The sequence below is a fragment of the Leucoraja erinacea genome, chromosome 10 (assembly GCF_028641065.1).
Source record: "Leucoraja erinacea ecotype New England chromosome 10, Leri_hhj_1, whole genome shotgun sequence".
NCBI classification, from domain to species: Eukaryota; Metazoa; Chordata; class Chondrichthyes; order Rajiformes; family Rajidae; genus Leucoraja; species Leucoraja erinaceus.
In genome coordinates this window covers 2198209-2210361 of record NC_073386.1, presented here as the reverse complement: position 1 = coordinate 2210361, position 12153 = coordinate 2198209, and the positions used below count along the sequence as shown (strand labels likewise).

General features: G+C 50.3%; 1 protein-coding gene across 1 annotated transcript in view; it reads left to right on the top strand.

Annotated features, from left to right (window-relative positions):
* Window positions 1-11362, top strand: part of LOC129700702 (tubulin polyglutamylase TTLL7-like) — a 77033-nt gene extending 65671 nt beyond the window's left edge. Inside the window, 3 exon segments of the mRNA XM_055641292.1 lie at window positions 2597-2757; window positions 7302-7475; window positions 11104-11362. Coding sequence (XP_055497267.1) covers window positions 2597-2757; window positions 7302-7475; window positions 11104-11218 — 450 coding nt within the window. The 3' untranslated portion in view covers window positions 11219-11362.
* Window positions 11363-12153: the final 791 nt, after the last annotated feature.

The window sequence follows — 12153 nt, the reverse complement described above, 5'->3', positions numbered from 1 at the left end:
ATAGATCAGCCATGATTAATTCGGCCCATCAAGTCCACTCTGTTGTTCGATCATGGCTGATCTATCTCTCTCTCCTAACCCCATTCTCCTGCCTTCTCCCCATAACCCCTGACACCTGCACTAATCAAGAATCTATCTATCCCTGCCTTATAAATATCCATTGTGATCAGCCATGATCACATTGAATGGCGGTGCTGGCTCGAAGGGCCGAATGGCCTCCTCCTACACCAACTCGGTTTCCTCCCACACTCCAAAGGCGGACAGGTTTGTAGGTTAATTGGCTTGGAGTAAGTGCAGACTCTCCCAGGTGTGTGTGGGATAGTGTTGGTGTGCGGGGATGGTGGGTCGGCAGGGACTGGGTGGGCTGAAGGGCCTGTTTCCGCGCTGTATCTCTAAACTAGACTAAAGAAGTTTCTCAGGAACTCAGCGGGTGCAGCAGCATCTATGGAGCGAAGGAAATAGTTAACGTTTCGGGCCCGAAACGTTGCCTATTTCCTTCGCTCCATAGATGCTGCTGCACCCGCTGAGTTTCTCCAGCTTTTTTGTGTAACCTTCGATTCTCCAGCATCTGCAGTTCCTTCTTAAACATAAAGAAGTTTCTCTCCTCCCGACCCTGGTAGACATCTGAAAATGCACCACCTTGCTGTTATCGGGCAACTGAACCGTCCTCTGATCAGCTAGACTGTGGTCCTGACCTCCCATCTACCTCATGAGACACCTTTGAACCATATTTACTTGGACTTTATCGGACCTCAACACTGTTATCTTTGCACCCATTATCCGTGTGCTGTCGACAGACTTGCATTCATGTACAGTCTGCTCTATGACTGGATAGCTGGCGAGCAGAAGCTTTTCACTGTACCTCACCACATGCAACAATACTACACTAAACTAAACCAAACGGACGTTATCTGAATCAAAAGGACACAAAGTGCTGGAGTAAATCAGCAGGTCTCGGGAGAACATGGTTGGATTCAAGATTCAAGTGAGTTTATTGTCATGTGTCCCTGTATAGGACAATGCAATTCTTGCTTTGTTTCAGCACAACAGAACATAGTAGGCATGAATACAGAACAGGTCAGTGTGTCCATGTACCATTGTATAAATATGTACACACATGAATAAATAAAACAGATAAAGTGCCAAATAAACAGATAATGTGCTATTAATGTTCAGAGTTTTGTATGAGTTGTTCAATAGCCTGATGGCTGTGGGGAAGTAGCTATTCCTGAACCTGGACGTTGCAGTCTTCAGGCTCCTGTACCTTCTACCTGAAGGTAGCAGGGAGATGAGCGTGTGGCCAGGATGGTGTGGGTCTTTGATGATGCTGCCAGCCTTTTTGAGGCAGCGACTGCGATAAATCCCCTCGATGGAAGGAAGGTCAGAGCCGATGATGGACTGGGCAGCGTTTACTACTTTTTGTAGCCTTTTTCGCTCCTGGGGGCTCAAGTTGTCGAACCAAGCCACGATGCAACCGGTCGGCCTGCTGACGGTTAGCTGACGTTTCGGGCCGGGACCCTTCTTCAGAAGGCGGGAGGAGGGAGCTCCACGTCCCAGCACTGTGTGTCCTTTTGTGTATGAACCAGCATCTGCAGTTATTTGCTTCTCCATTTTATCAGAATCGAACTCTTAGATTGCTGGTGCAAGGGTCTGGGTTACTGGTTGAGTTTATTGTCCCGTGTACCGAGGTACAGTGAACAGCTTTTGTTGCGTGCTAACCAGTCAGCGGAAAGACTATACACGATTACAATCGAGCCGTTAATAGTGTACAGATATATGATAAAGGGAATAACGTTTAGTGTACGATAAAGTCCAGTAAAGATTAACGGAATCTTTACTCTGATCAAGAAGGCTCATCAGCGTCTCTTCTTCCTGAGGAGACTGAAGAAGGTCCATCTGTCTCCTCAGATCCTGGTGAACTTCTACCGCTGCACCATCGAGAGCATCCTTACCAACTGCATCACAGTATGGTATGGCAACTGCTCTGTCTCCGACCGGAAGGCATTGCAGAGGGTGGTGAAAATTGCTCAACGCATCACCAGTTCCTCGCTCCCCTCCATTGAGTCTGTCCAAAGCAAGCGCTGTCTGCGGAGGGCGCTCAGCATCGCCAAGGACTGCTCTCACCCCAACCATGGACTGTTTACCCTCCTACCATCCGGGAGGCGCTACAGGTCTCTCCGTTGCCGAACCAGCAGGTCGAGGAACAGCTTCTTCCCGGCGGCTGTCACTCTACTCAACAACGTACCTCGGTGACTGCCAATCACCACCCCCCCCCCCGGACACTTATTATTATTTATTCAAATCGTTTGCTATGTCGCTCTTCAAGGGAGATGCTAAATGCATTTCGTTGTCTCTGTACTGTACACTGACAATGACAATTAAAAATTGAATCTGAATCTGAATCTGAATCTGGAAGATAGACCGAGGGTTTCCAGTGAGGTCAGCACCACTCTCTGGTTGTGGTAGGAATGGTTCAGTTGCCCGATAACAGCTGGGAAGAAACTGGGTGGGATGGTGGATGGTCCAGGAGAAGCTGCTGGTGAATCTTCTGCTGGTCGGGCAATCTAACGGCGTGGTTTGTGCTGTGACCTTTCAGGTGTTGGACATTGTGAGGGCCCAGGTCCGGGCCATCGTGCAGCGGGTGTGGAGGACCCAGGACGTGGAGGCACTCCGACCCTACCGCATCTTCAACCGAGTCTTCAGCCGCTTGCTGTGGAGTCACGGGCAGGGCCTGTGGAACTCGTTCTCCAACTCTGGGTAGGTGTGAAGTTGGCTCTGTCGACTTGTAGGTTGAGTTTAGTGCAGGGGCCGGCAAACCCTGCGGCCCCCGGGCCAAATGCGGCCCGTAACCCAAAATCGTCCGGCCCGCCGGCACGGCCCGGTACCTTCTGCCAACACGTTTCAGAAAGAACTGCAGGTGCTGGAAAAATCGAAGTTGGACGAAAATGCTGGAGAATCTCAGCGGGTGGGACATTGAGGAAATTGCACGAGGCTGCCTCACCCGCTGAGTTCCTCCAGCATTTTTTGTCCACCTTCTGTGAACACGTGATTTGATGCCTGCCTGCCATTGGGGGCGGGTTCCATGTGTACAGGTGATAGACGTGGCCCGCCATCCACTCACAGACGTGCGTCCCAGCCCCTGTGCAGAACAAGGTTGCCGAACCCCTGGTTTAATGTAATATCACGTGTACCGAGGTACAGTGAAAACACTCTTGCTGCAGGTGGTGCAGATACCCCACACCACCAGGTTCAGAAACAACTACTTTCCCTACAACTCTTCAAGTTGTTGACCCGACCCACACAATAGTTTACTTTAGTTTATACTGTCACGTGTACCGAGGTACAGTGAAAAGCTTTTGTTGCGCGCTAACCAGTCAGCGGAAAGACAATACATGATTACAATCGAGCCGTCCACAGTGTACAGACACATGATAAAGGGAATAACGTTTAGTGCAAGATAGAGCCAGCAAAGTCCGATCAAAGACAGTCCGATAGTACTTCACGACTGCTCTCTGGTTGTTGGTAGGATGGTTCAGTTGCCTGATAACAGCTGGGAAAAAACTGTCCCTGAATCTGGAGGTGTGCGTTTTCACACTTCTGTACCTTCACACTGCTGCACCCTAAGTTCTAGGAACAGAATTAGGCCATTAGGCCCATCAAGGTTAATTCCCTGGCGGGATGGCGGGACTGTCATATGCTGAGAGAATGGAGCGGCTGGGCTTGTACACTCTGGAGTTTAGAAGAATGAGAGGTGATCTTATTGATACATGTGAGATTGTTAAGGGTTTGGACACGCTAGAGGCAGGAAACATGGTCCCGATGTTGGGGGAGTCCAGAACCAGGGGCCACACAGATTAAGAATAAGGTTAAGCCATTTAGAACGGTGACGAGGAAACACTTTTTCTCACAGAGAGTGGTGAGTCTGTGGAATTCTCTGCCTCAGAGGGCGGTGGAGGCCGGTTCTCTGGATACTTTCAAGAGAGAGCTCTTAAGATACTTTCAAGATAGGGTTCTTAAAAATAGCGGAGTCAGGGGATAAGGGGAGAAGGCGGGAAAGGGGTACTGATTGGGGATGATCAGCCACGATCACATTGAATATATTACTGGCTAAAAGGACCGAATGGCCTACTCCTGCACCTATTGTCTATTGCGGGATATCCAGTCAGCGGAAAGACAATACATGATTACAATCGAGCCAATTGCAGTGTGTAGACATTTAAGAGTGTGGGGTGATTGTAATATGTGATTGTAGTCCTGCTTCTGTAGCCTAGCAGGCAAATAGCCTAGCAGGCCTGGCTTGGGCAGCATCTTGTAAGTTAACATATGATGAGCGTTTGATGGCACTGGGCTTGTATTCGCTGAAGTTTAGAAGGATGAGGTGGGGGGCAGAACCTCATTGAAACATACTGAATAGTGAAAGAGTGGATGTGGAGAGGATGTTTCCATCAGTGGGAGAGTCTAGGACCAGACGTCATAGCCTCAGAATTCTTTTAGGAAGGAGAAATTTCCGAGGGTGGTGAATCTGTGGAATTCTTTGCCACAGACGGCTGTGGAGGCCAAGTCAGTGGATATTTTTTAAGGCAGAGATGGATAGATTTTTGATTAGTACAGGTGTCAGAAGTTGTGTGGAGGTGGCAGGAGAATGGGATCAGGAGGGAGAGATAGATCAGCCATGACAATGGACAATAGGTGCAGGAGTAGGCCATTCGGCCCTTCGAGCCAGCACCGCCATTCAATGTGATCATGGCTGATCATCCCCAATCTACCCCGTTCCTGCCTTCTCTCCATATCCCCTGACTCCGCTATCTTTGGCTGATCACCTCTAACCATATAACGATTACAGCACGGAAACAGGCCATCTCGGCCCTACAAGTCCATGCCGATCATCCCCAATCAGTACCCCGTTCCTGCCTTCTCCCCATATCCCCTGACTCCGCTGTCTTTAAGAGCCCTATCTAGCTCTCTCTAGAAAGCATCCAGAGAACCATCCTCCACCGCCCTCTGAGGCAGAGAATTCCACAGACTCGCAACTCTCTGTGTGAAAATGTGTTTCCTCATCTCCGTTCTAAATGGCTCGCCCCTTATTCTTAAACTGTGTGGCCCCTGGATCTGGAGAGATTGACTGGCGGAGGAGACTTGATGGGCCGAACGGCCTAATTCTGCTCCTATCGCTTTATGACCTGATGAAGTTGGGCGGCCCAGCCAGTGTTGGCGCTGTGTGACTCTCTGACTCTGCACCAATATCGCTCCCTTGTGTCCGATCCACTAGCTCTGCTCTGCTGATTATGATGATTGCAATCGCAGTGCTGTAATCTTATCGGCAGGAATGCTGGCTTGAAGCTCTGTACGGAAAACATTGTGCGTCTGGAATTTCATTTTGTGCGCTCTTCCCCGTGGGAGCGCGGCTGGGAGCTGTGTAATGGAATAAGATGCGAGGCTTTTAATTGGTCTGGGAGCGGCGTTGAGGTACATTACCGCACATATTTTAATAAAAGCAAGGAGCTCGGAGGGAAAATAAGTTTGTTGTGCCCACGATAATGAGGTGGAATGAGTTTCATATCAATATTTTGTGCCCTGCAGGTTTGTGGGTTGCATTGTGAATGCTCGGCTGGGCTTGCAGTTTAGTTTAGTTTAGTTTAGTTTCGGCAGCGTCTCCGCAGAACATGGACGCAGGTGGCGTTTCAATAGACAATAGACAAGAGGTGCAGGAGTAGGCCATTCGGCCCTCGAGCCAGACCGCCATTCAATGTGATCATGGCTGATCATCCCCAATCACTACCCCGTTCCTGCCTTCTCCCCATATCCCCTGACTCCGCTATTTTTAAGAGCCCTATCTAGCTCTCTCTTGAAAGTATCCAGAGAACCGGCCTCCACCGCCCTCTGGGGCAGAGAATTCCACAGACTCACCACTCTCTGTGAGAAAATGTGTTATCTGTGAGTACTATGTTATCTCACATTCACATCCACTGCTGAAAGACCAGGAACAATTTACAGAGGGCCAATTAACCAAATTACAAACCTGCACGTCTTTGGAGTGTGGGAGGAAACCAGAGCACCCGGAGAAAACCCACGCAGGTCGCAGGGAGAACGTACAAACTCTGCACAGACAAGCACCCATAGTCAGGATCGAACTCTGGACTCTGGCACTGTGTAAGGCAGCAACTTTAGTTTTGTTGGGAGATGCAGCATGGAAACAGGCTGATCGGCCCACTGTTGTCATGCCGACCAGCAATCCCCACGCACTAACACTATTCTACACACCAGGGATGTTTTACAATCTCTACTGAAGCCAATTAAACCTACAAACCTGCATGTGTTTGGAGTGCGGGAGGAAACCGGGGGCACCCGGAGAAAACCCACGCCGGTCACTGGGAGAACGTGCAAACTCCGTACAGACAGCGCCCGTAGTCAGGATGGAACAGGATTTGAGCTGTCAGGATTTGATTAATACGGGTGTCAGAGGTTATGGGGAGAAGGCAGGAGATTTGTGGTTGAGAGGGCGAAACAGATCAGCATCGATTGAATGTGTATGAGTGGAGTGGAAAGGGCGGGCTTACAGCGAATGCAGCGCTGGAGAGCCGGGTTCGATCCCGACTGTGTGCGCTGTCTGTGTGGAGTTTGTACGTTCTGCCTGTGACCTGCCTAGTGGGTGTGTGTGTGTGTGTGTGTTTGTGTGTGTGTGTGTGTGTGTGTGTGTGTGTGTGTGTGTGTGTGTGTGTGTGTGTGTGTGTGTGTGTGGGTGGGTGTGTGTCTGTGTGTGTGTGTGTGTGTGTGTGCATGAGTGTGTGTGTGTGTGCATGAGTGTGTGTGTGTGTGTGCATGTGTGTGTGTGTGTGTGCACATGAGTGTGTGTCTGTGTGTGTGTGTGTGCATGAGTGTGTATGCATTTGTGTGTGTGTGTGTGTGTATGCGTGGGTGTGTGTATGCATGAGTGTGTGGGTGTGTGTGTGTGTGTATGCATGAGTGTGTGTGTGGGTGTGTGTATGTGTATGCGTGTGCGTGTGTGTATGTGTATGCATGAGTGTGTGTGTGTGTGTGTGTGTGTGGATCGCTGGTCGGCGCAGGCTCGGTGGGCCGAATGGCCTGTTTCCGCGCTGTATCTCTAAGCTAAACTAAACTGGATGGGCCGAATGGCCTAATTCTGCTCCTATCACTTGTGGACATGTACCCGGTGGATCCCTGGCGCCGTGGGGCGGCAACTCCACCGCCGTGCCGCCCACTTGTGCTAACGTTACTCCATGAAACAACAGAGACACTAAGGAGCTGGTTTTGTTTGTTTTGTTTGTACCCCTCGACAGCAGGAGCTTGTGGGAGACCATGTTGAACAGGAGCGCGACTGGCATCACCCCCCTGGAGCTGCAGTGTTGCCAGAGGCTGGTGCAACTGTGTAAGGACTGCCTGCTCCTCGTTTACCACTATGCTGCCGACTTCAAGGGATCCCTGCCGGGCTTCATCCTCGAATGGGAACAGCACAGGTGAAACCTCAATCCCGCTTCACCCCTCGTGGATGCTGGCTCACCCCGGAGACAGACAGACGGACGGACCTAGACAAAATGCTGGAGTCACTCAGCGGGACGGGCAGCATCTCTGGAGAGAAGGAACGGGTGACGTTACGGGTCGAGACCCTTCTTCAGACTGATAGTAGAGAAGGGGGGGGGGGGGGGGGGGAGAGAGAGAGCTCCATGTTCTCCAGAGATGTTGCCTGAGCCGCTGAGTTACTCCAGCACTTTGTGTCCTTTTTTGTGCTTTAACCAGCACCTGCAGTTCCTTTTTTTTCTACACCTGCCCCACTTCTCCGGAACTTCCACTAACCTCGTGCTAGTTTCGCTATCGTCCTGTTGAGTTTCACTGTCTAACTTGTTATCACCTAGCCCACAGCCAACAATGGACCTTTGTGGGCTCCACCTTTCCTTGATCATTGTTGGTTTTTGCGTATCTTTCATTTGTTTTACGTACCATCTATATCTATTATTCATCTGTCCTCTGACTCTCAGTCTGAGGAAGGGTCTCGACCCGAAATGTCACCCATTCCTTCTCTCCACAGATGCTGCCCGTCCCACTGGGTTACTCCAGCATTTTGTGTCTATCTTCATTTTGTTCCATGTTGTAGTGGTGTGTAAGTGGAACTCTGTCTTTGTCTCTGTCTGGCATGCTCCCCCCTCCCTCCTTCCCCACTCCCAAAACCGTCCACCCATCTCCCACCCCTCCCCTCCCCCCTCTCTCCCCTCCTTCCCCACTCCCAACACCCTCCTCCCATCTCCCATAATGGTGGCCGATTGGGAAAGGGGGAGATGCAGCGAGACCTGGGTGTCATGGTACACCAGTCATTGAAGGTAGGCATGCAGGTGCAGCAGGCAGTGAAGAAAGCAAATGGTATGTTAGCTTTCATTGCAAAAGGATTTGAGTATAGGAGCAGAGAGGTTCTACTGCAGTTGTACAGGGTCTTGGTGAGACCACACCTGGAGTATTGCGTACAGTTTTGGTCTCCAAATCTGAGGAAGGACATTATTGCCCTAGAGGGAGTGCAGAGAAGGTTCACCAGACTGATTCCTGGGATGTCAGGACTGTCTTATGAAGAAAGACTGGATAGACTTAGTTTATACTCTCTAGAATTTAGAAGATTGAGAGGGGATCTTAGAGAAACTTACAAAATTCTTAAGGGGTTGGACAGGCTAGATGCAGGAAGATTGTTCTCGATGTTAGGGAAGTCCAGGACAAGGGGTCACAGCTTAAGGATAAAGGGGAAATCCTTTAAAACCGAGATGAGAAGAACTTTTTTCACGCAGAGAGTGGTGAATCTCTGGAACTCTCTGCCACAGAGGGTAGTTGAGGCCAGTTCATTGGCTATATTTAAGAGGGAGTTGGATGTGGCCCTTGTGGCTAAGGGGATCAGGGGGTATGGAGAGAAGGCAGGTACGGGATACTGAGTTGGATGATCAGCCATGATCATATTGAATGGCGGTGCAGGCTCGAAGGGCCCTGGCCTACTCCTGCACCTAATTTCTATGTTTCTATCTCCCCCCCTCTCCCCCCCTTCCCCTCCTCTCTCCCCCCCCTCTCTCTCCCCCCTCCTTTCCCCCCTCTCCGTGGCAAGTCTACTCCACCATTCAATCATGGCTGATCTATCTCTCCCTCCCAACCCCATTCTCCTGCCTTCTCCCCATAACCCCTGACACCGGTACTAATCAAGAATCTATCTATCTCTGCCTTAAAAATATCCACTGACTTGTGGCCTCCACAGCCGTCTGCGGCAAAGAATCCCACAGATTCACCCCCCTCTGACTAAAGAAATTCCTCCTCATCTCCTTCCTAAAAGATCCGTCCTTTAATTCTGAGGCTGTGCCCTCTGGTCCTAGACTCTCCCACTGGTGGAAGCATCCTCTCCACATCCACTCTATCCAGTTAGGAAGGTCCTCCGATACGTCTGGCTCTCGTGAACCCTGAAGAAAGTCCCTGGATCCCAGGTTTTCCGTGCGTTGTGTGAGTGGCATTGAATGCACTTGGGAACTTTAGCTGAACTCCGGTGCAAATTCCCACAGTAACTGTGGGAGCCAAGACCATATTGAAGGTGGAATTTGATAAGGAAACATGCAAAAGATCGAGAGTACAAGATTAGACTGGCCAAACGCTGGATAGGGATTAGCGCGGGGCCAGTCACACTTTGCTAGATTTTCTGTGACTAACTCCTCTTGTCAACATTTCTTGACGATATCAGTTGTGATTCATTCCAAAACAAATTGCTGTTTGCGACAGGGAATTGTGATACAGAGTGGGAGTAATTTGTACCAGAGATTTACATTGTTTATTAGTTGATTCAACTCGGAGATTGCAAGCACTGTGTTGGGGGGGGTTACTTGTGGGTGGAGCACCAAGGCAAATTCCTTGTATGTGAATACCTGGCCAATAAACTTACTTACTTAACTCCCGACTCCTGTGTCAATGGAGTATCGTACTGGGAATCAGAAGAGAGTTGTGAATCTGTGGAATTCGCTGCCACAGAAGGCAGTGGAGGCCAATTCACTGGGTGTTTTCAAGAGAGAGTTAGATTTAGCTCTTCGGGCTAACGGAATCAAGGGATGTGGGGAGAAAACAGGAACGTGGTACCGTTTTTGGATGATTTTGAGTGAAGAAAGCGAATGGTATGTTAGCATTCATAGCAAAAGGATTTGAGTATAGGAGCAGGGAGGTTCTACTGCAGTTGTGCAGGGTCTTGGTGAGACCACACCTGGAGTATTGCGTACAGTTTTGGTCTCCTAATCTGAGGAAAGGCATTCTTGCCATAGAGGGAGTACAGAGAAGGTTCACCAGACCGATTCCTGGGATGTCAGGACTTTCATACGAAGAAAGACTTGATAGACTCGGCTTGTACACGCGAGAATTTAGAAGATTGAGGGGGGGGGGGGGGGGGATCTTATAGAAACTTACAAAATTCTTAGGGGGTTGGACAGGCTAGATGCAGGAAGATTGTTCCCGATGTTGGGGAAGTCCAGAACAAGGGGTCACACAGTTTAAGTATAAGAGGGAAGTCTTTTAGGACTGAGATGAGAAAAACATTTTTCACACAGGGAGTGGTGAATCTGTGGAATTCTCTGCCACAGAAGGTAGTTGAGGCCACACAGTTCATTGGCTATATTTAAGAGGGAGTTAGATGTGGCCAAAAGGGATCAGGGGGTATGGAGATAAGGCAGGGATGGGATACTGAGGTGGATGATCAGCCATGATCATATTGAATAGAAACATAGAAATTAGGTGCAGGAGTAGGCCATTCGGCCCTTCGAGCCAGCGCCGCCATTCAATATGATCATGGCTGATCATCCAACTCAGTATCCCGTACCTGCCTTCTCTCCATACCCCCTGATCCCCTTAGCCACATCTAACTCCCTCTTAAATATAGCCAATGAACTGTGGCCTCAACTACCCTCTGTGGCAGAGAGTTCCAGAGATTCACCACTCTCTGTGTGAAAATCTGTGTGAATGGTGAATGGTGCAGGCTCGAAGGGCCGAATGGCCTACTCCTGCACGTGTGTCTCTAATCCCGCGTGTGTGTGGGTGTTCAGTGGCCATGCGTAATGATGACCCGTGCGTCTCGTGTCCCTTTTGCAGGTCGCTGCCGCCCTCTGGCCTCCAGTTGACCATGAAGACCTTGCCGACGGGCTTTGGGTGCGTGGGCTTGCCTCGATCGCAGAGCCTCTACGCCGGGAGACTGGGCCAGCGCTGAGCCGCCGTTGATGGCGTCCAGAGTTACCGCCTTGAAGAGAGGGTCTGGACTACAGGGAGAAGAGACCTCCTGTCTGGCTACCTCTTGCAGTGTTGCACAAATGGGTGGGGGGGTGGGGGGGGGGGGGGGGGGGGGGGGGGATGGTGAGGAGGGTAGGGGGTTGTCCCCCCTCACCACCCCCCCCCCCCCCCCCCCCCCCCCCCCCCCCCCCAGCACACAAAGACCCAAACACCAAGGGCCCCACAAAACGTGGAGGAATTGTGTAGGAAGGAACTGCAGATGCTGGTTTACACCGAAGATAGACGCAAAATGGTGGAGTAACTCAGCGGGACGGGCAGCGTCTCTGGAGAGAAGGAAAATGGGTGACATTTCTGGGTCGAGACCCTTCTTCAGACTGGGGAAGAAGCTGGGCCAACTAGTATCCTGAGAAGGAGGTTCTGACTGTCCAACCTATCAATCCCTCTCATACTTTGATTACTTCTGGACCACTTAGATTAGTTTATGACTGTCAGGTGTATCGAGGTACAGTGAAAAGCATTTGTGCTGCGTGCTATCCAGTCAGCGGAGAGAATGTACATGATCATAGTCATGTTTACATGTTAAGGAGATAGACAGGGGGTTTTTTGGTGGTTGCCCTGAAAGGGGTGGTCACACAGTCATACAACATGATAACAGGCCCTTCGGCCCGACTTGCCCATGCCAACCCACATGTCCCATCTACACTAATCCCACTTGCTGGCATTTGGCCCATTTCCCTCTGAACCGCTCCTATCCACATAATTGTCCAAATGCCATTTAAATATTGTGATAGTTCCTGCCTCAATGACCTCCCATGTTGGAAGGAACTGCAGATGCTGGTTTAAACAGAAGATGGACACACAAAATGGTGGAGTAACTCAGCGGGACAGGCAGCGTCTCTGGAGAGAAGGAATGGG